The 25,629-nt window shown below is 48.9% G+C and overlaps 1 protein-coding gene across 1 annotated transcript; it reads left to right on the forward strand.

The window, feature by feature from the left end:
- Nucleotides 1–875: 875 nt before the first annotated feature.
- Ripk4 (receptor interacting serine/threonine kinase 4) lies at nt 876–25,082 on the forward strand. Its single transcript, XM_028860311.2, has 8 exons — nt 876–1,100; nt 9,801–10,092; nt 14,930–15,078; nt 16,723–16,772; nt 18,693–18,851; nt 19,531–19,634; nt 20,758–21,022; nt 22,683–25,082. Exons 1-8 carry the CDS (start codon nt 919–921, stop codon nt 23,840–23,842), a joined length of 2,361 nt encoding a protein of 786 aa, XP_028716144.1. The 5' UTR covers nt 876–918; the 3' UTR covers nt 23,843–25,082.
- The last annotated feature ends 547 nt before the right edge of the window (nt 25,083–25,629 follow it).

Genomic DNA, 25,629 nt, shown 5'->3' on the forward strand with positions numbered 1-25,629 from the left:
ACAAGGTCTCACCCTTAGCCAAGGCTGATCCTCCTTCCTCAGCCTCCCTAGTACTGTGATTACAGGCTTGAGCTAAGGGGCAAGGGTGATTGAATTTTAAAGAACCAGTTACCTCCTAAGAGGAGTTCTGTAAAAAAGCAAGACTCAAGGGGAGTGGCAAATCAATTCCAAAGACTGGGTACTATAAAACTCTTTAATATAAACAAATTTTAGAAGAGGAAAGAAGAAGGCGGAGGAGGAATAGGAAGAAGACGAAGTGGAGGAAGAGGAATAATAGGAAGAGAAAGAAGAGGAGGAGGAGGAGGAGAAGAGAGAGAGAAGAGAGAGAGAGAGACAGAGAGAGAGAGAGAGACAGAGAGACAGAGAAACAAAGAAAGAAAAGAACAGAGTAGAGATCGCCAGGGCCTAAGAGTGCAGTTACAAAAAGTCCCCAGAAGGGCACAGAATGTCCTGCTGAGGCGTCGGGTACACGAACCGACCCAGACGATAACAGTGTGTAGGGCTCAGCGTCCACAAACGAAGACACACATAACCGGGGAAACCTGAGCAAGCTCCGCGATCGGATCTAAGTCCACGTCCCAGTTAGAGACTATACTTTTTTTTCTTTGCCGTCCGTGTTTTGCAGAGTGGTGGCACTGTGAGTAGCGAACTATGAACGTACTGTACTACACCTTCCGTGAGAAGCCGGCCAGTCGCGGAGCGCGCCCTAGGGAGCGCGGGGATTCCATGCATCCCTAGGGTGTCCGCAGCTCCCGGCGGGGGACACTCACCCGCAGCCGATTCCGGGAGGGTGTAGGGGTGGGCCCAGGCTCGGCGGGGCGGGACGGGGTGAGCGTCGGAAGTGACGTCAACGGGCGGGGCGCTCACCTGAGCACCTGGGCGGTCGCGGTTGAGCCAGGCAGCGGCGATACGCACGCGATGGAGGGCGAGGGCCGGGGCCGGTGGGCGCTGGGGCTGCTGCGCACCTTCGACGCGGGCGAGTTCGCAGGCTGGGAGAAGGTGGGCTCAGGCGGCTTCGGGCAGGTATACAAGGTGCGCCACGTGCACTGGAAGACATGGCTTGCGATCAAGTGCTCGCCCAGCCTGCACGTCGACGACAGGTCAGTGGCCGGGTGGGGTCGGGCTGGATGGGGGCTCCGCGCTACGTGAGGAGCCGGGAAACAGAATTCGCGGCTCTCACGCCATCGGCCCCTCGCAGCACCGGAGTATCTAGGATCCGGAGCTGGCCCGGCGCGGTGGCCCTGAGCCCTGAGAGGCGCGTCGGGCTCGCCCGGGACCCACCTAGGTGCTGCGGTCCGCGCCCGGCTTAGAGAAATTGCCGTGTGGGCCTCTGCGCTTTGTGAATGATTTAGATTTGGTTCCGCTTACTAATTTTTGTCTGAGCACAAATTGGTGTAAGACCGTAATTATTTCGAACCGAAGCACCGGCTGGATTCGGGTGAGGCATCCGCTGAGTTCAGCCGCTTCTAGGGCTCCGGGTCCCTCTTGTGTCTGGGATCAGGTTCCGCCCACCGCTTTTCTCCTCACACCTTCGTTTTAAGGGACTTGGGGTGGAAGCCGAGACTCCAGGGAACATCTTGCTTTGACCCTGGGCAAGTGCCCACCCGCCCCCCGCCGGCACCCTGGGCCTTTGTCCCTCTTAGCGGATTGTTCTAGCGATAGGCAAGGACTCAGTGAACCAGAAGGCTATTGTGGTTTGTGCGTAAATTTGGAGGTGAAGTACGAAGTAGATTCTTCAAAAGCATTTCCCCCAGATTGCACTGTTTACGTTGGGTGGTGATAGTTTATGTATGAGGCTCAGAACGGCACATTTAAATGACTTATTCTTTAACCAAGCTGTCAAGGACGTAGTGTTTGCATTTTACCAGTTTGAGATCCCTCTTAAACCCCTTTGAGCTGTGGCTCTCTGCAGGACCAGCCTTAAACCACAGGAACTCTGAACTCCAGCTTTACTGTGGAATGGTGTCCATGGCAGTGCCTGAGGGACAATAAGGATGGTTTGAGGATGAGACCTAAGTCTATTCCCTTTACACCTCATCCCTACTCCGGACTCTATCAGAGAAATGTTGGGCGTTTTGTTGCTTGCTTGCTTTTTGCTATAATCCATTTTTCTTAGAAACTGTGGTACAGTGAAGACTAGTGTCTAAAATCACTACCAGCTCACCAGCTTTACCATGCTGTGTAAACCCTCCCCCAACCCAATCCTGGGAACCCTTTAGGCCAGGAGGGGCACTGTGGTTATTTTGGTGAAATCCAAACCATTTTGAATAGCAGCCAACAGTTCTCAAAGGTTAAAAAACCAAACCAAACCAAAACTCTTCTGGGGTGTTTTTTTGTTTGTTTGTTTTCGTTTTGTTTTGTTTTGTTTGTTTTTTTAATGACCTAAGAGACTTAGTGGGACTGTGTTTTCTAGGCAGAGTGAATATTATTCACCATCAAAGACTTGACACAGATTTTGAATATTGGAGGGTAAACATGAACGACCCCAGCTATCAGTGTTCTATGCAGTCCTCCAATCCTCAGGTCTTGTCTTTCGGGTGGCCAGGTTGCAGGCAGGGTTTTTCCACTTGCAGAGAGCCTGTGTTGAAGTGTGTGTTCTTTAACTGCAAAGCTTTACTTCCCTGCCTAAAGCAGGCAGGTGCTGGCTTGTCAGCAGCCAGGTAGAGGTCAGCAGCACCCAGCAGGAAGTACTTGGCCACCAGGTCAGGGTGACTGCCTTTGCGCCTTTGTATGTGGAGTTGACTTCTCCTGCCCAGGCCACATTTAGGAGTTTAAGCTGCAATGTTGGGAACTCAGTTCCCTGACTGGGAAGTGCTAAGGAATTCACTTGGTTCTTCTGTACCTGAGCGGCCTGTTGCTCTGTGGGCTAGCCACCTGAAGCTTGAAACAGCTGTTGAGGGAGCCTGACTTTTCTTGGGTGGTTATGGTGCATGCCCTGCCTTTGCAAAGCATTACCTGGAGGAAGAAACAGAATCTCCCTAGGGGCTTTGTGTGCAGCCCCCAGCCAGAGGACACAGGGTCTTATTTGCAGGATCTTACTTAACCTTAGAGATAAAAGGATTTAAACATGGACTTGGAGGATAATTTTATTAAGGTTTGAGAGAAGAAAACAACAGGATCAACAAGCAGTCAGTCTTGGCAGCTGTGACAAAGAGACAAATGAGAAAAAGACAAAGTCCTGCTTTCCAAGTTAAGAGGTTAGGCAGACAGGCTCCACAGTGGACCTAGGAAGCTAAATGGGGAAGGAGTGGGGGTGGGGGGTGGGACTTCAGACAGAGAGTGGGAAGAGTGTCAGTGAGCAGGAAAAAAGAAAGGGAAAACTCTGGAGAGTATACAGGCTTAGCAGTGAGGACCTACAAGCAGCTGCCCCAAAGGAGGGGCTTCCCAGGCGTCATACATACATCTCCTTAACAGGGTAGTTATTTCCCATATCTCATTAACATGGTTTTAGGTGTATCGTGTTTCTTAAAGTTAAACCTTTTTGAGGGGTCTTTTTCTGTCCAGATGCTTGACAGGCCCCTTTGGATTAATTCTGAAGGGAAGGACAGTAGTTTGTCTTGCAATCTTGCATTCTTCTGGTCATTTAGCATGCATCTACTGACAGGTAGAACTCAGATACAGTTTTTTGTTTGTTTGTTTGTTTGTTTGTTTGTTTTTACCAGAATAGATTAAAAAGAATTAAAGAAACTGGCCGTGGTAATGTAACTATCTGATATGCAACCCCAAAGGGGTCTCAACCCACAGGTTGACAAACACTGATGCGGAGAGACCATGTTTTGAAAAAAAAAAAAAGTTAAAGAAAAAAAAGTAAGCCAGCCATAGCTGTCAGGAGGAAACAGTTTTCCCTCTATGGGCCTCAACAAAGCCCTGCTAACTTTACCTCTAAGGAGTGGCCATTGTGGTATTTCCCCAGGAGTACTGGAGGTGGTGTCCAAAGCTGATTGTGAGGGCAGGTCCATCCACACTGACCTCCAAGCCAGCTGACATCCACCTCTGCTACATAGTGTGTAGCTGGGGTCATTTATGGCCTTTACTTGCTGCTTGGGGGTGGAGAAGGGGTCACTTTAGTCACAGCTGTGAGCCAGTCCCATTTTCACCAGCCAAGGGCTGTTCACACTCCAGGATGGCTGCGGGTCTCTTGGCCTCAGCAGCTGCCCAGGCCCCAGCCTTTACCCATTCTGTGGTTTGTGACCCTCCATTTCTATTCTGGGAGGGTAGGGCCTTAATCAAGTCTGGGACACTCATAAAGCCTCTTGTGAAATTTCTGCCAAAGCAGGGACACTTAGCAGACCTCAGAACAATTCACAAGTGACCTCCCTACTGATCAGATTTCTCCTCTTGGGAGGGTCTCATTGGTTGGCTTTTGGGGAGAGGGCTGTCTTCCCTGGCTGTCTATGACTTGCGAGGTCACAAGTACAGGGGGACAGGCCTGGTACCCTTAGAACAAAATGACCCAGGGGCCCCATGCCTCTTCCTGATCACAGCTAAGAGGAGCTTAGAATAACAAAGTCCCTGGCACAAGGGCCCTAGAGCTGCTCATGCAGAGTTGGGCCTCAGCTAGTCAGGGCGAGCCCGAGCAAACCCCAGGTCTGTAACTACAGAGCTGACAATTGGACAAGCCTGATTCTTGTCAGTTTTAAAAATAGCAGTGTGGGAACCCCTCTGAGGCTCCTGGGAACGTAATTGGAGTGGTGTGCAGGAGCCTAGCGGAGAAGCTGAAATTCTCTTCTCCCAGCAATGCTTCCCAGGTTCTGGCAGCTGTTAACAAGTCTCCCTCTATTCCCCTGTTCCCTGAAGGCATCAGGCTCATTCATGGCTGGTCTTGGGTTGTCTTTCACTTTTTCAATAATGGAGCCCTCCAATTCTTACCATCCCAGGGTCTTTGGACTTTCTTGCTAAGCTTGGAGGCAGAGGTTTGGCTCCCATAGACCTTCCAGAAATGATGTCAGCTATCACTGACATGCTTCTGTACTTCATTTCCCTCGCTTGGTGGAGACTACACTATGCAAGGTGTAAATGGGATGTGTGTAAATTATTGTAAATGCTTTTGAAAAGTTTCTTAGGCTGTAATCTCAGTAATCAGGAAGCTGAGATAGGAAGATGCCATGAGTTCAAGGTCAGCCTGGGCAAAAAATAAAAAGAAACTTGGAGGGAAGCTGGGCCTACAGCTTTCTGGTTAAGTCCTTGCCTGGCATATGTGAGTTCTGGTTCTGGGTTCAGTAGCCAGCACTACCAAATTTAGAAATTATAACTCTAACTTGGTCCTGTTTGTGCCCAGTTTTTTTTAAATGGAACCCCCAAACAGGGATGAGAGTGAGGCAGAGGTGTCTTTTTTCTTCCTTCTCAGAGGCTGCATTAGCACCCCTCTCCCAGGGACAAAGGAGATGAGAATGTAACTCCAGCCTTCCTGCACTGTGCAGAAGCAAAGATCAGGTTGTGTTTTAATGAACCTGACGTCAGTGGGTTCCTTGGCCCAGAAGCATTTTATTCACTGTGAGAAGAAAGAACAGAATGGCAACCAGGAGCATGTCCTGGGCTTGCCACCTGATCCCTGCCCCACCCAGGCATCCAGGCTAGGGACAAGCTGGAAAATCCCTCCAGGTTTTAAAACAATAGTAATAATTATAAATGTACAGTTCCTTCTGTGTTGTTATCAGCACTAATCAGAACACTGCTTATGAGAAAGATTTTTTTTTTTTTTGATTTTTTGAGACAAGGTTTCTACATGTAGTTTTGGTGCCTGTCCTGGAACTCGCTCTGTAGACCAGGCTGGCCCCGAACTCACAGAGATCCACCTGGCTCTGCCTCCCAAGTGCTGGGATTAAAGGCATGCACCATTGCTGCCTGGTAAAATATGTATTTTAAATGATAAGAACCAATGACTAAAATGATGAATTCTATGTATACTAGAGTCCTTTGGTCTCTCACAGGCTAGGAGCTGGCCCAGTTTAGGCTTATGGAGTGGCAGGTGCTCCTGATAACACCTAAAGTCTGGAGCTTCTAGCCCCAAGTGGTAGCCCCAGGTGGCATGTCCCTGGAGCATCAGGATGATGATGTGGGTGTTTAAGTTCAGAGGATATTAGATAATAAATGCTTTGAAAAGTTTTTCTGGATGTCCCAGGACTCTGCCTCAGTGCTAGTCTCTGATTTTTGTCCCAGGAAACAGTGGCCATTTTCCAATGAAGTGCCCTAAAGCATGTAGCCCAGGCAATGGGGTGATGTCATGGGCTCCTTCCAGCCTGCTGTACAGAGTAAGTGTGTAAATGCAGCAGGGGTCAGCTTTCTCTAGCCACCCTATAGCCCTCGCTCATTTTAAATGAGGTTTGTGTTCTGGAAAGAGCCTGGGCAGAGAGGGGGAACTTGTTGGATTTTGAGTGGTGGGAAGGGTAGAACTAGCTATTTTTCTGCCAGTCAGGCTGCTGGGAGTTGATTCTAAGAGCTACCAGCAGAAGTTGCTGTGTGTATTTAATCCTTTGGTTAGGTTGGCTGAGTAAGGCTGTCCGGTGGAGGGAAAATGGCCCATGCTGCAGCCAGCCTGCAGACATGAATACTGCCAGCTCCTGAGACTGGGGATAGACATGTGTCCCCTTCAGTTCACTTGGTGGTGGGTCCCTACACTCTGAAGTGCCGCCACCTGGGCAGGAAGGATACGCACACTGGAAGGTGCAAGCTGGCCACTTTATAGAAGAAAATGAAAGTAGCGGGGTGGTGGGAAGGGTTGCGATTATAACTTTCATTTTTTCCCCTCAAGACAGGATTTCTCTGTGTGTAGCCCTGGCTGGCTTAGAACTTCTTATGTAGACCAGGATGGCTTTGAACTCACAGAGATCCGCCTGGCTCTGCCTCCCTAGTGCTGGGATTAAAGGTGTGCACCACCACTGCCTGGTTTATAACTTTCATTCTTAGCACAAAAGAGAGCAGAAGCAGCTGCTGATAGCAGGTCTCAGTTGCTGTGTATGGGGCTGACCAGCCCGGTCCTTAGCTCCTGTCTTCCCAGGAAATGTTGTCTTCTCCTTCAAGTACCAGCTTGATTTTGATAATGCTTGACCTGGTCATCTAGCTGTTCACTGGCCTGTTTTTCATATTCTTGTGGAGTACAGGAACAGGGCTGGGAGTTTCCTAGCCTGTTCTAAATTGTTAGTGTCCAAGGCAGGATAACTCCCTGGTGCTCAAGGTTTTGCCTCCTGTTGGGGTCAGACTCCTGGTGTCTTCCAACAAAGAAGGGAGCAGTGGACAAGATCCTAGTGTGAGGGCAGTTTGTCCACCCAGTCCAGGGGTCTCATGGGCTGGCCCTGCACTTGTGTCTCCAGAAGGCTGGGACAGCATGCCATGCTAGACTCTCTTCTGAAACCATTTAGTGTCTCATTTCAGATGCTTCATTTAAGCCAGAGGTCTGTTGCCTGTCACCCCAGCACAAGCTCAAAGTGTGTGTCTATGAGGACTAAGCTCTAGCTATAGGATTGACATTGGTTGGCAAAGGATTGAACTCTTTAGCCCTTAGAACTTGTGGCAATTTCCCTTGCCAGAGTGTGATGCTCAGGAGAGCTGCTTTTTGCCGTGGTTTTTGGTGCCCACGTGGCTCTGCCTGCCTGCGTTTTTCCTTCCCGCATGGGGCAAGAGAAGCCTGGGCCCCCTACAATTTCAAAGGGGAGGCCAGGTTAGGAAGTGGTTTGTTAGCACCATTCTGGGTCCTCCAGCAGGTTCTTGCTTCGACCTAAGAGAGCCCCTTTGGGAGAGTAATGAAAACCCAGTTATCTCAGGTTACAGGTAGGCCTTTGTGCTAGACTGCCTTCTGGGGAGGCACCAGGGCACCTCAGCCTGCCAGGCCTATGTGTGGACACCCAGGCTACCCAGTTCTCAGCTCTAGCATGTCTCTGAAAGTGGTTCTGGAAGTTTCCTTTAAGGAGTTCTTTATTTCTAGAAAGCAGATTTTGTTATGGGAACCTCTTCCCAGCTTCCTGGGTGCTTTCTTGTGTGTATTTGGAGAGACACTGACCCAGATCCTGTGTAGCTCGGCCACACCCTCTTGGACAGGGCCTTTTACCCTGAGTGCACACTGAGACTTTTGACCCCTGTTGCTGGCACAGGCTATTACACAGCAATTCGCATTTGTACAAACATCAGGGAATTGACCTTTGGCTGTGGCTGGTGAATGCAGCCCATGCTTCAGCTGTCTCTGCCATCTATGTGTGTGAGGAGGTGTCTCCAGTGAGGGGTCACTGGCAAGGAAGTAGCAGGCTGTGGATGGCAACACCACCTGCCACATGATCCAGCAGCTCTGCTTCTGGGCAGATATCCAGAAGAACTAGCACAAAGGCTTTCTAGACATTTACCCCCCAAAAGGTGCAGCATTATTTTCAGGAGCCAACAGGTAGGAACAGTATCTTAGTTTGCCTTCTGTTGCTGTGATAAAGCACTGACCAAAAGCAACTTGTGGAGAAAGGGTTTATTTCATCTTACAGCTCAATCTGCCATAAAGGAAATCAGGGCAGGGTCCTGGAGGCAGAAGCTAAAGCAGAGGCTATGGCGGAATACTGTTTCCAAGCTGGCTCCCTAGGGCTTACTCAGCCTGCTTTATCCCCCCCCCCCTTTTTAACTTATTTTATGTGCATTGGTGTGAAGGTGTCAGATTCCCTAGAACTGGAGTTACAGACAGTTGTGAGCGGCCATGTGGGTGTTGGGAATTGAACCCCGGTCCTCTAGAAGAGCAGTCGGTGCTCTAACTACTGAGCCATCTCTCCAGCCCCTCAGCCTGCTTTCTTATGAAACCCAGGATCATCTGTCACAGTGGCCTTGGGCCCCTTCCACATCAATTGTAAATTAAGAAAACACTCCCACAGACTTGCCTCCAGACCAATATGATGGGAGCATTTTCTCAATTGAGGTTCCTTTTCAGATGACTCCAGATTATGTCAAGATGTCAAGTTCTCTCTCTCTCTCTCTCTCTCTCTCTCTCTCTCTCTCTCTCTCTCTCTCTCTCTCTCTCTCACACACACACACACACACACACACACACACACACACACAAAAGCTAATTAGTGCATGCAGTCTTGTCCATGGCCATGTGGGTGGGTTAGCATAATGTAGTATATTTCTATACTATTCTTGGCCACACAAATGAAACTTGGATGTGCACAATAATATAAATGGATTTTGAAAACACCTCATGAAGTAAAGCAGACATAGACGAATGATGGAGATGATTCCACCCATTTGGGGCACCTGAATTCAGAAACAGAAGGTTGTGGGGTCTCGTGGGGGTTTAATAGTTACAGTTTGTTGGGGATGATGAAAATGTTCTGGGCGTAGATGGTGGTGATGGTTTCCTGTGGAATGCCCCTGTGTTGTCCATTCATGGGTAGTTAGAGGAATATGGTTTACCTCTGTGTAATCAGTAGGAAGTGTGGCCAGCTCTTAGTGGCCCTTGACCAATCCCTGTTAGATTCATGCTGCTCTGTTAAGTGTGAGATTATATCCAGGAGAGACTCGGCCAGTGAAAGAGTTGGGTTTAAACAGAAGGTGAGGGTGGAGTCCTTGGGTAGTCAGCTAGCAGCTTTCCATCCAGACAAGGGATGTGATGTGCCTGTAGGTATCCAGATACCTGCCAGGCTCTGTCCTCACAGTGACCCCAGGTGAAGAGGCGGGTGTGAACAGGACTGTGAGCTTTGGAAGGCCCAGTGTTTAATTATGTGACAGTGAACTTTGCACACGTGTGCATTTATCACTGCTTGTATACTGGCTAGTGGCTCTTGTCTTGCTAGGTGATAGCTGCATGCCCTCACACCTATGGACTTTTTCAGGGAACGCATGGAACTTCTAGAGGAAGCTAAGAAGATGGAGATGGCCAAATTCCGCTACATTCTGCCTGTGTACGGCATATGCCAGGAACCTGTTGGTTTGGTCATGGAGTACATGGAGACTGGCTCCCTGGAGAAGCTGCTAGCCTCTGAGCCACTGCCTTGGGATCTGCGCTTCCGCATCGTGCATGAGACAGCTGTGGGCATGAACTTCCTGCATTGCATGTCTCCACCACTGCTGCATCTAGACCTGAAGCCAGCAAACATCCTGCTGGATGCCCACTACCATGTCAAGGTAGGGACAGCATGTGCCCCGGGGAGTGGGCAGTCAGGACGCTGGATGCTTTAGGGAGGGCTCTGTGTCTAAGACCTTGGTTGTATTCTGGAATAGAACCTAAGAAATGAAGTAATTGTCCCTGGAGGAGGAAACTGGAAGCCGGGGCCTTTTTCACTGTAAGACCTACTAGAGAGCCCAGCTGGTCACACTTGATCTGAATTTGATAGGTACCTGGAAGGGTGACCCTTGTAAACCCATGGGATTCTCCCCTATATCCTGGCATGTCCTAGGTTCTGAGCACCCTGAAGCAAACCAAGGACTTAGGGGTCCTAGGGCTTATAGTCTTGTGAAATCAGAAGTTGGGCAGTGAATTGGAGAGACCTTGTGTCCTCTGATAAAGGGACCTGTTTATACTCACTGGTCTGGGACTATGGATAGATGGTGGGGTCTGCTGTTTTCTAGACATAGAAGAGGACTAATTCACCACCTGTTTGTCCTCTGCTAGGAGGCTATGGGCATTCATATTGATGTGAGGCCTATAAGGTTTGCTTCTTTGTTTCTTTGGAAGTTTATAAGTATAGTGTGAAGAATGACACAGGAAATGAGTGCTGTATGCCTGGATATAAGTATTGCCAGTTTGTACCAGGTTGTATGACTTTAGACATGTTTTTCCTCAACACCAAGGGCAACATACCTATCATGGATTTTTTCTCATATGACATGCACATGACCTTTGGGGGGCCAGGCCTTGGGTCCACAGGATTGGTCATAACTGCCCTTTCTCTGTGTGTAAGAAAGTAGATGGGCCTGAGTAAGGGAGCAGGACCAAGGGCCCTGGATCAAACAATGTTCATACACGGAGCAAACAGTGTCCCCAGCCTATATCACTGTGATATGTCTGATTGCATAACACTTCCAGATCTACTCTGCTGGCCTGACCTTTAGGAGGCTCATCGTATCATTCAGCTTGACTCAGTACACAGTGGCCCAAGTGGCATGTGTGAAGTTGTAGCACTCAGACTCATCCAGGCTAAGAAATTGATTTCCACTCTGGACAATATCTATGAATTGTGGCTTAGGTAACATTACTCAGTCATGGCCTTTACATCCTGAAAAGTAAGACATGATATCACACAACTTAGTGTGAGCCAGCTCCTAGGTGGCTTCTAGCATCTTCTTGTGATCTGAGTTTCCTGGCCTCTGTTTCCTTGTGTCTGGCAGGGATTGGCTTCTATTCTTTCTGGGCAGAACAGGACCTGTGGGTCCAATGGGTCATAAGATTGTTGCTCTCATATATGTAACCTATACCAGAAAAAGAAAACAATAACAACAAGCCCCTTACCCTGGGCCAAGGCCAAACCACAGAGCAGAGGTATAGTATTGGTGGCCACAGAGTGGTTAGATTACTCCAGCTGCAGGTCTGGAGCAGAGGTTGAAATGATAGCCTCCAGAGATCTTGACTTGTCCCACCACCATCCATTCATGACATGTTCAGGAAACCTGCCTACTGACATGCCACAGTCACAGCAGGCCAGAGTGATTTGTGAAGATTAGCAGGGTATGCAGATAGCCCCTGGGTACCTGGGGCTGACCTTCACAGGAGGCAGGCTCTGCTTCTTTATGCAGCAGGGCATGCAAGTGCAAGGGAGGGTATTAGGTGGAAGAAAGAGCCCAGAAATGGTATAAAACTCTGGGCATTTGAGAAGAGATAAGGAAAACAGCAGGCAGTAATAGGTGGTATATGAAGGCTACTGTGTCTTTAAGAACTGCTGAGTGGGAGCTGGCTGACACCTAGCACTACCTAGGTGTAGCCCCAAAAGTCACTCTACCTAGGGTCTCTGCAGAGTCCCTCAGCTGCCCTTGGTCAGCCAATGCTTTCATCTCTTTCCCTTGCTTGTTGCCCTCCTCTCCTGACAGGCCTGTGGGTGTTTGGAAGAGCTGTGGCACGCTTCTGGGGGGTCACAGAACTGTCCTCTTCAAAGTGTCATCCTTGTCAGCCAAGAGTTGGGACAAGGACACAGCTCCACAGCTCTGTCACTTTGCTGAGAGGTGTAGTGAGGGGACACTTTACTTCTGGGTTGTCATCCGAATCAGTGAGGGTGAGTGCTTACACAGTGCCCCTCTGGGAGTACAAAGTGATGACCTGGTACCTGGTTTGTCACTGGTAGGTGGTCCTTTGTAGGTCTGAGTGCTGACTTCTCCAGGTGTTTTCTCAGTCCTGGGGACACAACAGGCACTGAATGCTTTTTCATTGAGGAAGTAAAGGCTGCCCTTGACAAATTCTAGCATTCCCTTACAGGCCATAATCCCCTCAGCCTGATGGCAGTTGTAGTTCCTACAGTATCAGCTGGATAGCTGGGCTGGGAGCTGTAGAGCTATGATGAGAAGTGCTCCTTTTGTTTGTTTGGTTTTTGGTTTTTTTGAGACAGAATTTCTCTGTGTAATAGCCCTCTCTGTCCTGGAACTCGCTTTGTAGACCAAGCGGACCTCAAACTCACAGTGATCCACCTGTCTCTGCCTCCTGAGTGCTGGGATTAAAGGCATGTGCCAACACGCCTGGCTGAGAAGGTATTTCTTTAACATGAAGGGACACTGTCCCAAAGCTGGGATGCTGAGGCCACCCCCTAAACTGAGCCACCCTGAAAGGCTCTGCAAAAGCTGCTTTTGTGTGGTATCAGGCTGTTATTATCAGAGAAGTTAGTCACTGACAAAAAGCTGAAAACAAACAGAATTGTGCTTATACAACACAGTTTCTTTGTCTTGTAAAAACAACCTCCCCAGAGGAGCCTGTGGTGCTGAGGGGTCTGCACCTCCTGTGCAGATAAATCCCTTGGATTTCTGGGCCATTTGCAGTCCAGACTTATGTTGGGATCTAAGGCAGGGCCAAGAGCTGCTATTACGCCGGTCTCACGTCTCTGTTTGGGAAGGTATCGCTGCTCTGAGTATGAGTATTAGTATGAGTACTACTGATGCTTCCCAGCACCCTGGGGTCATCAAGTGTATTAAAATATTTCCTATGTCACTCTTTATTAAGTAAACTAAATATCCAAATTAGAGGCAGATCCAGATATCCCCAGACTACTTATTCATGGTGTTCTGCAAGAAGGGTTTTTCCTGCTGGGTCCAAAGAAGCCTTTCTGAGGTAGCAAGAGGCCTTTGGTGGCTTGGTCTAGCTATTCTGAATTAGAAGGGCTATGTTCCTGTAAACTTTGAGATCTTGGGGATACTGAGTCAGGTGCCAATGTGAGAGTATCATGAGACCTCAGGTGTCCACTGTTGAAAGCTGGGTGAGGAGGCTACACATCCTGGGCAGGAGGGTGAGAGAGAAAGCCCCCTCCCCCTAACTCCCAAGTACCTCGGTGTATGCCTGCAGTGCCAAGCTTCCTGCAGTGCTATTTTTCTCAAAGTGTATTTTGTAGTAGCTATCTGTGCCCAGTGTGCATGCGAAGGGACAGTGGCAGAGAGAAAAAGAATGGCCCAGTGCTGAGGTTCCCCAAATCTGTTTGTATTTCTGAATGTAAAACATTTCAGGCTGCTCTCCCTGAACTTTTTTGAGAGGTGAAATGAATGAGCATTGTCTCCCAGCTCCAAGCAGCATGAAGGATCTGCAGGACTTAGTGATGACTTTGTCATAGTCACTGGCAGATTTTCCAGAGTTTTTGTTTCTCCTGAGGCCGTAGAGGCTTTCAGAACCAGCAGACCTGAGGGACCCTAGAGGACTGCTGAGCCTGAGCACCACTGGCTTAGAGAGCTAGCAGAGACAGGGCCAGGCCATCCCTGAAGGGTATCTTTCTATCACCTCCCACTGGTCCTTGGGGTCTTTTAGTTACCACTCAGTCTTCTGCTGTTGGACTTTGATGACACCAGGTGCATGGGCTTTCCCTTCATGGGTATGGCCAGTCTGGAAACAAGAGTCCTGACTCAGCCCATTTCCTGTTGCTACCAGGGTGTGTTTGAAGACGAGTCCAGGAGTGAATTAAAAGGCTTAAAACCACATCAGCCTTGAAGGAGACTAGAAAGGGGCCATTTCTATGTACACTGGAAGGCTGTTTGGTGCTGAATTGGGGCTTAAGTACACAGTGCTTCAAAGGGTCTGGTTTGCACCAGGAAGTGGTGACATGGGCAGAAAAGGGAGACTCCCAGAGACACCTGCCAAGTCTGCAGTAGTGGAGTGAGCTACAAGAATACCTTCACCAATGGGGGGCCTGCCTCCCCTGTGAACTCTGGAAACAGAGATGGGGGTTCCTTACAGTGACATCATCACCAAGGGAGGGGCATCATATCCGGAGTAGACCAGTGAGCCCGAAGGTGATGAGGTGTGTGTTTTGCTCACTCTAAATCCCTCTGAAGGCGTGTTGTGCTTTAAAGGACCTGCTGGCACTTGTAGCTCCCCAGCTGTAAGGTTGCATAACCGGACTGACGATGGGTGATAGACGCCCCAGCCCCAGCCTGTCACGTGGCTCCCTTTGCCTGAAAGCTGAAGGCTGCTTTTCCCTTAGTGCTGACTGTGACCATCAGCCACCAGGGCAGACAAGAAGTCTTACAAAAGTAGGGCTGGCTATCATTCTTTTTGAGTTCTGTCTCCAAGATAAATCTATTCTTTTATTAAGCGTGATGTCTTTCTTCCCTATCCATCAAGTTCATACTGATGGTGCATCCAGGTTTGGCCCGTTTATATCCCTATGCTTCCTACCTGCCTGGAGACAGGGCTGCCTGGAGCTCAGCTCCTCTGTTTGGGGGTAAGCCCCTATAGCATGTGTTGGGAACCACCGTCTGTTATTGGCAGAGAGAGATATGCCATAGCCTCTTCTGACTCCCTTTAAGCTGACAAGCTTCCTTTGGATTGCTTTTACAGATTTCTGACTTTGGGCTGGCCAAGTGCAATGGTATGTCCCACAATCATGACCTCAGCATGGATGGCCTATTTGGCACAATTGCCTACCTCCCTCCAGAGCGCATCCGTGAGAAGAGCCGACTGTTTGACACCAAACATGATGTGTACAGGTGTGTGACATGCCACCATACTCTCGTGCAGGCTGGGAGCTCTAAGCTTCACTGGGGCTTCCTGCCCTGGACAGCAGTTTCCAGAAAGGCTCTGAGGCACCCACCATTCAGCCATCGAGTTTGGTCCACATGCAAATGGGGTGTGCCTGTTGGACTTGGGGATTTTAGCTGGTGCCTATATGCTCCCCAGGCACAGGAAAGACTTTTATTTCTTGTGGGTGGTGCTGGCTGAGGAAGAGGCTGTTCCTGGCTGGTGCTAGGCAGAAGCAGAAACAGCAGCTTCCAGCCCAGTGTTGTGAAACATTGCTTTTATTACTTAGCTGACAGAAGAACCTGCTGCTTTGAGTAGTCCATGGATCCATAGGTGTGTGGGTTTGGGCTCTTCAAAGCACACACTCCTCTGAATCCCAAAGTGAGCACTCACACACATGGGTCGCTTGCCTCTGAAGGAGGGACATCAGCTCACATCCCAAGTTCCCAATGTATAAACTGACAACATGATTGCTCCATGGTGTGGTTGAGAAGATTTTTACTATAGATATAAGAGAGAACGCCTGAGGCATTTGGAAGATTCCAGAGCAGAGAGAGGAAATAGTAGACTGAACATGGCCAGCACACTGGACCTGGTCAGAAGAGAAGCAAGAGCAGAGCAGAGGGAGAGAGGGAGAGGAGAGCAAGAGAAAGGAAGACAAAGAAAGTGCAGGCAAAAGAGGGAGCATGGCAAGGTTACAAGGAGAAGAGTAGCTGAGGGGAGAAGTTTAGGGCAGGTGAGAAGAGCTAGGATACCAGCAGGGACTTTGAAATGTGTAGCAGGTACTTGTGATGCTGAAGGAGCCTGGAGGCTAGCATTGCCTTGGTATGCTAATAGGCACCACAATAGCCACAGTCCCTTCTTCCAGTAAGAAGGGAAATGGCTCCTTTTGTTCCTGAGAAATGCTGACTTTTTTTAACCACCAGAATTTGGGGAGATGGAGTTTCCTTGGAACCTGACATCCAGGATCTGAGTACCTACCTCCTTTTCCTCCTCAGATTGTGAGGGCCCTATCTCAACCAGCTCTGTCTTTTGTCACCAGGCCCAGCTGACTGGTTTGACAGAAGCCACTGTGCCAATGTTGGGCTTTTGAGCAGTGAGTCCCACTGGGATTGGCCCTCTGGGGACTAGTCAGGGCTTGTAGAGTTTGGGGAGAGTTCAGTACTTTAAAGTTAGCTTTAACTTTATTTAAAACTGCATTTTCCAGTTGATGAGTTAGGCTCAATTTTCAGTCTTTAATTTTATTTTTTTATTTTTATTTTTTTAAGATTGGGCTATTTCAGTGTACCAGGAATAATTTATTTATCTAAACACGTGTCCCCCAGTGGCTAAGAGAGGTTTTGGGCTCAGCTGATTGCATTTTACTACTTCCTATACAGTTTTTTTTTTTTAAGCTACTTTCTGATGAAGCCTCTGAGGGCCTCTTAGAGCATTTTAGTCAGAACCTGACCTTGGATTTAAAGGATTGAAGCCACAGCAGAGAAGCACAGGGGCAAAAGTGCCCATAAATGTCTGAGTGCTTGGTCTGCGCCCCTTAAGATGGTGGCTCAGAGCTTGGGAACTCCACCAAACCCGAGGCTCCAGCACCAACTGACACCTAGTTTCTCTTCCAGTTTCGCCATTGTGATCTGGGGCATGCTCACACAGAAGAAGCCATTTGCAGGTAAGTGGCCCTGCATGAAAACAATGGGCATGTCCTTGAACCTTTTCAGCCCTTCCATAGTGCCTTTGGTTTGTGCTTGGCTGGGTTGGCAACCCTGGGTAGATGCATTATACCCACCCTACAAGTACATTGGAGGCCATAGCCAGCTAGCTTACTGTAGGTAGCTACAAAACACTCCTGCCGTGTCGCTTACATACAAGACAGATCAGCAGTGGGACTGCCAGACTGTGCCTTGTTCTTTGATGCCACTTAGTGTTGTGCTGGTAAAAAGCTACCTAACAAGATACCAGTTTTAACATTTAAAGTGCTTATCTCCTTGACGTTCAATATATTTCCTTCTGAACAAACATCGTCACTATATAGTTCTAGAATATTCTCATCACCCCAGAGGATCTCTGTCTCCAAAAGCTGTTCCTATGATCCAACAGTTAATTTCTTCCTCTCTCCCTCCCTCCACCTCCCTTTTAAAAACAAATGGTATAAAAACATACATGACAGGATCTACTGTGCTAACTATTCTAAACACGCTGGATAGCAGTAAAAGCTTTCATGTGTTTGGCCTCTCTCTAGAACTTATACCACATCAACTCAAGTTTATAAAACCTGAGTTGCGCTGAGCCTTGCTTTTTGTGAGTTCGCATTGTGAGTAAAAGAGGAGTCTGTTTGAGTTTTAAGTTGCATTGTACATTTCTGGATATTCATACATTTGAAGATACAGATCATGCTCAGTATATATGAGGTTCTGGGTTCAGTCTCCAGCACCAAACAGACAGATATCAGTAAGTGAGGGCCCATTGCTAGCTCAGTCACATACTCAAGCCAGGCATGGGAAAGGGGAAGGGTGGAGACAAGATCCTCCAAGCACAGCAGAATGTAGGGTATTCTTGTCCTCCATTGTTTGTACTTTTAAAAAATGTATTTGTTTTATGTGTGTATGTGTGTGCCTGAGTGATAAATGTGTGCAGTAGTCTGTGGAGGTCAAAAGAGGACATTGGATCTCCTGGAGCTAGTGTTACACGCAGTTGTAAGCTGCCATGTGGGTGCTGGGAACTGAACCAAGGTCATTTGAAAGAACAGCCAGTGTTCTTAACCATTGAGCCAACTCTCCATTCATTCCCATGTACCCTCACCCCCCATCCCTCCACTGCCCTTTCTTCCAACTGTGTTCCCCTGGTGGAGGTCCACTGAATTCTTTTCGGTGTAACAGCTTACAGGTTGGGTGTGAAACTGTCTGATTGCAGTGAAGATCTAGGCACTCAGGTTTTATTGCCTCCTAGATAGGGGAATCAAGGTGCAGGACTTCCCAGTCATGTAGGCTCCATCAGGCTGGCTCTGGCAGCAGAAAATCTTCTGGGTGTTCTCTTGACTTTCGTTGCATTTGGAAAGCTTGCTGGCTTTGGAAGGTTGGATTATCATGGAAATAACCTGCAGATACTGAAGAGATAGGCATTGCACAAGACTTAACGGGAAAGTGAACAAAGCCTCAGTGTGGAACCCTGGCAGCCGATGGTGACTTTGGGCCAATTTTCCATACCCGCCAATAGGCTCCTGCTGCTCCACAGCGTGTGTTTGGAATGCAGGGGTGGGGAAATGCCCGTGGGAACAAGTGGCTGATGGGCCACATGGTATAAGATGAACAGAAGGTCACCCACTGAGAGTCACCTTGAGTCCTTCCTGAGCAGGGTGGTAATAATAAATAATGACAGAATCTGTGCCCATGAGATAAAGTTTTTAAACTTGGGAAAATAGAGAATGGTATGTCCTATAAGGATATGGGTTAAAGAAATCTCCAGGTTTGGAAAAGGAAATGGTAGTGTCCCAGGTGATGTGCATGTCACAGCATGTCCCAAGCACTTGTCCATACATCTGAGTGAGGAGCTACCCTGCTCCTCAATCTTGACATGTGCTTCTCCTTTGCAGATGAAAAGAACATTCTGCACATCATGGTGAAAGTGGTGAAGGGCCACCGTCCAGAGCTGCCACCGATCTGCAGACCTCGGCCGCGCGCCTGTGCCAGCCTGATCGGGCTTATGCAGAGGTGCTGGCATGAAGACCCACAGATGCGGCCCACCTTCCAAGGTGAGTGTCCCTCCAGTGACACAGGCCGTAGAGTTGATGACCTGTGGCTGAGAGCCAAGCTCAAGTGAGAAACAATGTGTGTAAAGAGAGGGATGAAACAAGCCCACCATTCACAGGTTGGCCTATCCCCTACTCTGGCTGCCCGACGCTGAGCAGTGTTAGGGTGGTTTGCTGGTTGTTAGAACTAGATGGTCAGAACCAATATCCACCTCTGCTTCCAGCAGGCTGCATTTGCTTCCAGGTAGATTGGAATCCTGGATTTCAAGTTCAGATGCAATGTGTCCATTTAGACAGCTGGGGTGGCTAGTGGCCTGCAACCTTTCTTCCACTTCTCTCAGGACTGATTACCTGTGGGATAAGAAAGTGACCCTGATAGAATGGCTTTTCAATGAACCTAGGGAGACGTGAGTGGGCTGGGCTCACCTGCCAGCCCTGGTAGTTTTAATCTTTTGGGTCTGGTAGGTTTCTGAGGACCCATTTTGATCCTAAGAAGACCTTACAGATGGCTGCCCACTGGTGGGTGGGTTGCCTTCTAGTGATACGTGGGGCTTTTCCTACGAACCAGCAGTGGTACCAGACATGTCCTCCACTGGTTAGAGACTGGGGTATCACTGCTTCTATCCCCATAGAATTATGTAGGAATCGTATCTAGGTGACAACTCTGTTTTCTCCCCCAAAGAAATTACCTCTGAAACTGAAGTCCTTTGTGAAAAACCTGATGAGGAGGTGAAAGACCTGGCTCATGAGCCGGGTGAGAAAAGTTCTCCAGAGCCTAAGAGTGAGGTAAGCATCTCTGGCAGACACCTTCAGGTTTCCAATTTGTGGTGGAACTTTCCAGTCCAACCTCTTATCTGAAAATTCCTCCCCATTTCTCTCTGAGCCTATACCTCCTTCCAGAAATGTAGGTCTCACAGGGGTCCCCCACCTGCCTAGCACATTGGAGATCATGGAAGGGCAGATGGTCACCCCACACAGGTGGAAGATGGATGGTATAGCTTGAGGATCTGAGCATAGTCTATCTGCTCATAAATTGTTTATGTAACAAGTACCACATGGTTGCTCAGAGGTGGTGAGAAGTTCCAAAGGCCAGTGCTAGCTGAATGCCTCGGGGTAATGATTGAAGCTAAGCCTGGAGGTTAAGGGAACTCTATCATGAGAGTTGGGAGTGGTGGTGGTTTTATCTAGCATTCACCCAGGGAGAGTAGCTATGGGACAGGTGAGAGCTGGGGACAGAGGTGCCTCTGACAGCAGTAAAGGGCAGAACCTACCTCTGGCATGCTGGTGGCCAGCAAGCAGACATGACTTAGTGTGCAGGGGCAAACATAGGAAGGCCAGTGGTTCCTGAGGGAGGAGGCTCAGAAAGAGTTGTGAGCAATTCTCAGACTTAGTCGCTGGAAATCTGCTTTCCTTGCAGCAGCCAGACCTGTAAAGCCCCCTGTTTCCCTCATTCACACAGCCCCAAGACAGAATGACATACCTGAGATGTCTGAAGCCTGATTAGAGCAGGGGAGACCCCCAGCCTGACTCTTCTTTCCTTTTTGTTGGGCTGTCTGTTAAGGGTGGACCAGGCCTAGCCTTGCTTGTTCTGTGCTCACACAGCTTGCCCATGTAAGGCCTTTGGTCCTTACACATGGGCGGTGCCTCTGAGTAGGAAGCAGCATGGTGTAGACTTTTCTGCTTTTCTGAAGGTGTTATTCTTACAATGTGCCAGGGAGGCCCATGAGGTTTCTTTGCAGCCCTGGGTTTCAGGACCTCTTGATACTATCTGTCCATGGTAGTGAACAGCTATGGGACCTCCATCTCTGCTTTGTGGCCAATGATTTCTTGTCCCCCTGTCTTTTTCCCTACTCTTGACATGGAGGCTAGAGGAGCAGAGTCCTTACCACCACCCTCTCCACCTTTACAGGCCAGGCCAGAGTCCTCACGCCTCAAGCGCGCCTCTGCTCCCCCCTTTGATAACGACTGCAGTCTTTCCGAGTTGCTATCACAGTTGGACTCTGGGATCTCCCAGACTCTTGAAGGCCCCGAGGAGCTCAGCCGAAGCTCCTCTGAGTGCAAGCTCCCATCGTCCAGCAGTGGCAAGAGGCTCTCTGGGGTGTCCTCAGTGGACTCAGCCTTCTCCTCCAGAGGATCGCTGTCACTGTCATTTGAGCGGGAACCTTCCACAGGCGGTGAGTGGCTGTGAGCACTGGTGAGCTTGCACAGGGCTCTCTTGTGAGTTATCTTAGAGTCTGAGCAGTTGATGCTTCAGGTTTCTTGCTCTGATGATTCTTGTGATCTTTCCGTTTTTTTCTCATGAACTTTTGGCATCCTCAGCATAGTTGGTGCTCAGAGCACAGATCCAGAAATTCCCACATCAGTAGTGTGGTTCTGTTGGGCATCGTGTAGCTTTCAAGGAAGACAGGCCACATAACCGGGCTGAACCAGCCCTGGGACAGAGACTGGCCCAAGTCTGCAACTTGGAAAGCCCAAGACCCGTCCAGTGAAACTAGTGACACTGGGGACTTTACTTGTGCCCATACTCAGACACTTCCAGATAACCCCTGTCCCAAGCTTTTGTGTTTATGGGCACCCTCAGTTACCATAGCCTTGCATCAAGCTGGGATGGCTATCCTGGGAGGTGCTGACACTTGGAATGCTGTGGCTTTTTTGTAAAGCACAGTCATTTCAGTCTAGGCTGTAGCATGAGGGAGGCTGAGTTAGATAGCTGTGCCGAATCTTTCCAGCCTTCAGGGATTTTTCCAGTAGAATGTTGGGTAAAAGAGCATTGAAAATTAAGGAAATGCCTTGCAAAAATGGGTAGAGAAGACTGGATCCAAGACAACAGAGTCAAAAGAACAGTCAGGACTAATTTCACAGCAGCCACAGAAATATCACTGTGTGCCATGGAGAAATATGTTCTAAAATCTTCTCTTCAGATGGAATCCTCTCTGGTGATGGCCTTGTCCTCATGCCTGAGAGATGACTACCATCCTATGAGAATTTAGTGTTTAAGCCAGGCATGGTGGTGCATGTCTTTAATCCCAGCACTTTAGAGGATCTCTGTGAGTTTGAGACTCTACAAAGCAAGTTCCAGGGCAGCTAGGACTACATAGAGAGACCCTGTCTCAAAGCAACAACAAAAGAATGCCATGTTTAAACATTGGTTAGGGTCTATCTCCTTAGTACCATCCCTATCCCCACTGCTCTATAGAACAACCTGGAGAATGTTCCACTTGCAGAGGAAGAGTCTATTCATGGGAGTCACGACTCTCAGTAATGGCAGTGGATTTTTAGGTTCAATAGAAAGTTCCATTATGAATACTGAACAGTGTGTCCTGAGAAATCCAGTTTTGAGGATCATTCCAGAAACACCCCATATGATGTCCCCATTACATGGAGTGTAGCTTTGAATCCCCTTGAAGTTCCAAGAACCAGCTCTATAGGCCAGTGGAGCCCCAGGAAGAGTGTCTTGCAGTCTCTCTAAATCTCCAGGCAGATTGTGTTCCTGTCCAGCTTTCCTTTTTGGTGTACCTCTTTTGAAATGATTGTTGGTGATCCTGCTGTTGCTGAGGGAGGAGTGTGGTCACTCACCTTTCCCAACCCTGGAAAAGCTAGAGTGGTTTTAGTCTACAAGTTGGCAGAGGAACACTGTCCAAGGTCTCCCTAGACTAGATCCGAAATAAGCATGCAAGAGTGGATGCTTAAAGCCTGCAAGTAAAGGATGTACCCTGAATGTTCTTGTTTAGAATCCCAGGAGATATGTCCACCTAAGTCCCAGGCCTTAGAAGCCCACATCCTGCAGTAGTGGCCTCGCTCTGACCTCTGACATTGTACCCCCTCTTCCTGCAGATCTGGGCCCCACAGACATCCAGAAGAAGAAGCTAGTGGATGCTATCATGTCAGGGGACACCAGCAAGCTGATGAAGATCCTGCAGCCTCAGGATGTGGACCTGGTTCTGGACAGCAGTGCCAGCCTACTGCACCTGGCTGTGGAGGCAGGACAGGAGGAATGCGTCAAGTGGCTGCTGCTCAATAATGCCAACCCCAACCTGACCAACAGGAAGGGCTCCACACCACTGCATATGGCTGTGGAGCGGAGGGGACGGGGAATCGTGGAGCTACTGCTGGCCCGGAAGATCAGCATCAATGCCAAGGATGAAGACCAGTGGACTGCCCTGCACTTTGCGGCCCAGAATGGGGATGAGGCCAGCATGAGGCTGCTGCTGGAGAAGAATGCCTCTATCAATGAGGTGGACTTTGAGGGCCGAACACCTATGCATGTGGCCTGTCAGCACGGACAGGAGAACATTGTGCGTACCCTGCTACGCCGTGGCGTGGACGTGGGCCTGGAGGGAAAGGATGCCTGGCTACCTCTGCACTATGCTGCCTGGCAGGGCCACCTGCCCATCGTCAAGCTGCTAGCCAAGCAGCCTGGGGTGAGTGTGAATGCCCAGACATTAGACGGGAGGACACCTCTGCACCTGGCTGCTCAGAGGGGGCACTACCGTGTGGCTCGCATCCTTATTGACCTGTGCTCTGACATCAACATCTGCAATCTGCAGGCACAGACACCTCTGCATGTTGCTGCAGAGACTGGACATACTAGTACTGCTAGGCTGCTCTTGCATCGTGGCGCTGGCAAGGAGGCTTTGACCTCGGAGGGTTGTACCGCCCTGCACCTGGCAGCCCGGAATGGACACCTGGCCACTGTCAAGCTGCTGGTAGAGGAGAAGGCTGATGTGATGGCTCGGGGGCCCCTGAATCAGACAGCACTGCATCTGGCTGCTGCCAATGGGCACTCGGAGGTGGTAGAAGAGCTGGTCAGTGCTGACCTCATTGACCTGTCTGATGAACAGGGCCTCAGTGCACTGCACCTGGCTGCCCAGGGCAGGCATTCACAGACTGTGGAGACGCTGCTCAAACATGGAGCCCACATCAACTTGCAAAGTCTCAAGTTCCAAGGAGGCCAAAGCCCCACTGCCACACTGCTCCGACGCAGCAAGACCTAGCTTGCCACCTGCAGAACCACGGCTCCATGTAGGCTTCTGGTCCATTCTTGTGTTCCTCATGGGAACAGAATGGTCCTGGGACACTCTGCTCACCCTGTTGGTGGCCTGCCTATACATTGACCAAGCAGAGGCTAATGGACAAGGCAGTAATACTGGTGTCGGGGTAGAGGCTGCCACTGGCTACTGTAGCCGGTCATGGTGTCTGATATCAGATGGGACTAGGTCGGTGTCATTTCATTGTGGTCCTGATTGGCTGCTGATGGAGGGTCGTCCATGGCAAAGCCTATATAAGGATAGCCCCTCTCTCCCAGAGCAAGCCACCTCTACTTGCTTGGAGCACAGCATCTTTGGTAGAGGCATGGAAGGGGCGGTGTCCTTTGTCTTCTCCCTGCGATGGGCAGAGCATCCTGTCTTTGGAGGCATAGTGGATTCTTATATATGAGTGACATGTTAGCTTTGCTTGAGACCTGTGGAGATAGAACTGGCACTGGCTGATGGAGTCTAGAAAGGGAAGATTATAAAATCACAGGGCTGGTCTTAACATTGAACAGCCTTACCAGCATTGAACTGCTGTTTCATTTGTTTTGTTGTTTGGATTTTGTTTTTGTTTTTGTTTTTGTTTTTTTGGTGATGTCTAGGTCACCATAACTCTTCCCCCACTTCCCTGACAATTGCTGAGTTCTCACTAAAATGTCAGAACCACGTATGTAAAAGGTAGTAGAAAATTCTTTATAAATAGGTTTTATACTAAAAATTGTTTAATCAAACAATTCACTCTTTCAGGCTCTTATCTTTTGGTGAAGTAGTGATTTGTGCCAAGGGCTTTGCTGATGTGTCCTGTGACGATACCTGCTGCGTTCCATCCACAGCATTTGAATGTGGCCAGAGGTGGCCATTGGAGATAGTTGTACTCTGAGGGTCAAAAGATTTGAGAGCCTCATTGTTATACCTTCCTCATTCGCATTCTGAACATTGTCGCTGTAGATATGTGTTGGTAGAAGTGCCTTGTGTGCAAACACATGCTATAGCCTGGTGTGTGGCACAAAGAGTGACATTAATGTACTGTGTACTTTGACATGAATCATGGACAGGATACTTTTCTGTGACAGGAAGTCGTAGAGCTGGCTATGTTTTAATATGCCTCAATTTGCCTTCACTGTCTTTGCTCCTGTTGTGTGAAACAGGAACCATAGGAGATCTATGTGATATCAATAAAGGACTCATCTACTTTTGGAATTCACTAAGACTGTTTTTTTTTTTTAATCACTAACCTCTAATTACCTGGTCCTTGAAAACCAGAGATCTGAGGCAGTAACATAGGTTTTGGAGATGTTACATACTGAAACAACTCAGGGCCTGGGAAATGCAGGAAGCAGAGAATGGCCCGGGGCATCTTTCTGTCTTGCATATGCCAGATCTGGTGGGGAGGAGCTCCCAGCACCAATGTTTGCATTTTTTAATTATTATTCTCATGTTAACTTTACATCTGATATAATTTCAGGTTACATTGATTATGATAACTTCACATTGATTCTGGGTTCCTCTTTCAGTTACATTTGACCTTATCTTCCTGACCATCCTTTTTTTTACTCGCTACCTTTCTACCCAACTGTCCATAACCCACCATCCACCACTATACCTAACCTTCCAACCACCCACTTGCCTACCCAACTGTCTGTCCTCCCTCCCAGCCACCCTCCCTCCACCTGTCTGCCTTCCTCTCTGACTATCTACAATCTGTTTACTCATTTCAGAATAGTTTGCAGACAATATGCCCAGTTACTTCC

The sequence above is a fragment of the Peromyscus leucopus genome, chromosome 12 (assembly GCF_004664715.2).
Source record: "Peromyscus leucopus breed LL Stock chromosome 12, UCI_PerLeu_2.1, whole genome shotgun sequence".
In the NCBI taxonomy this organism is placed as follows: domain Eukaryota; kingdom Metazoa; phylum Chordata; class Mammalia; order Rodentia; family Cricetidae; genus Peromyscus; species Peromyscus leucopus.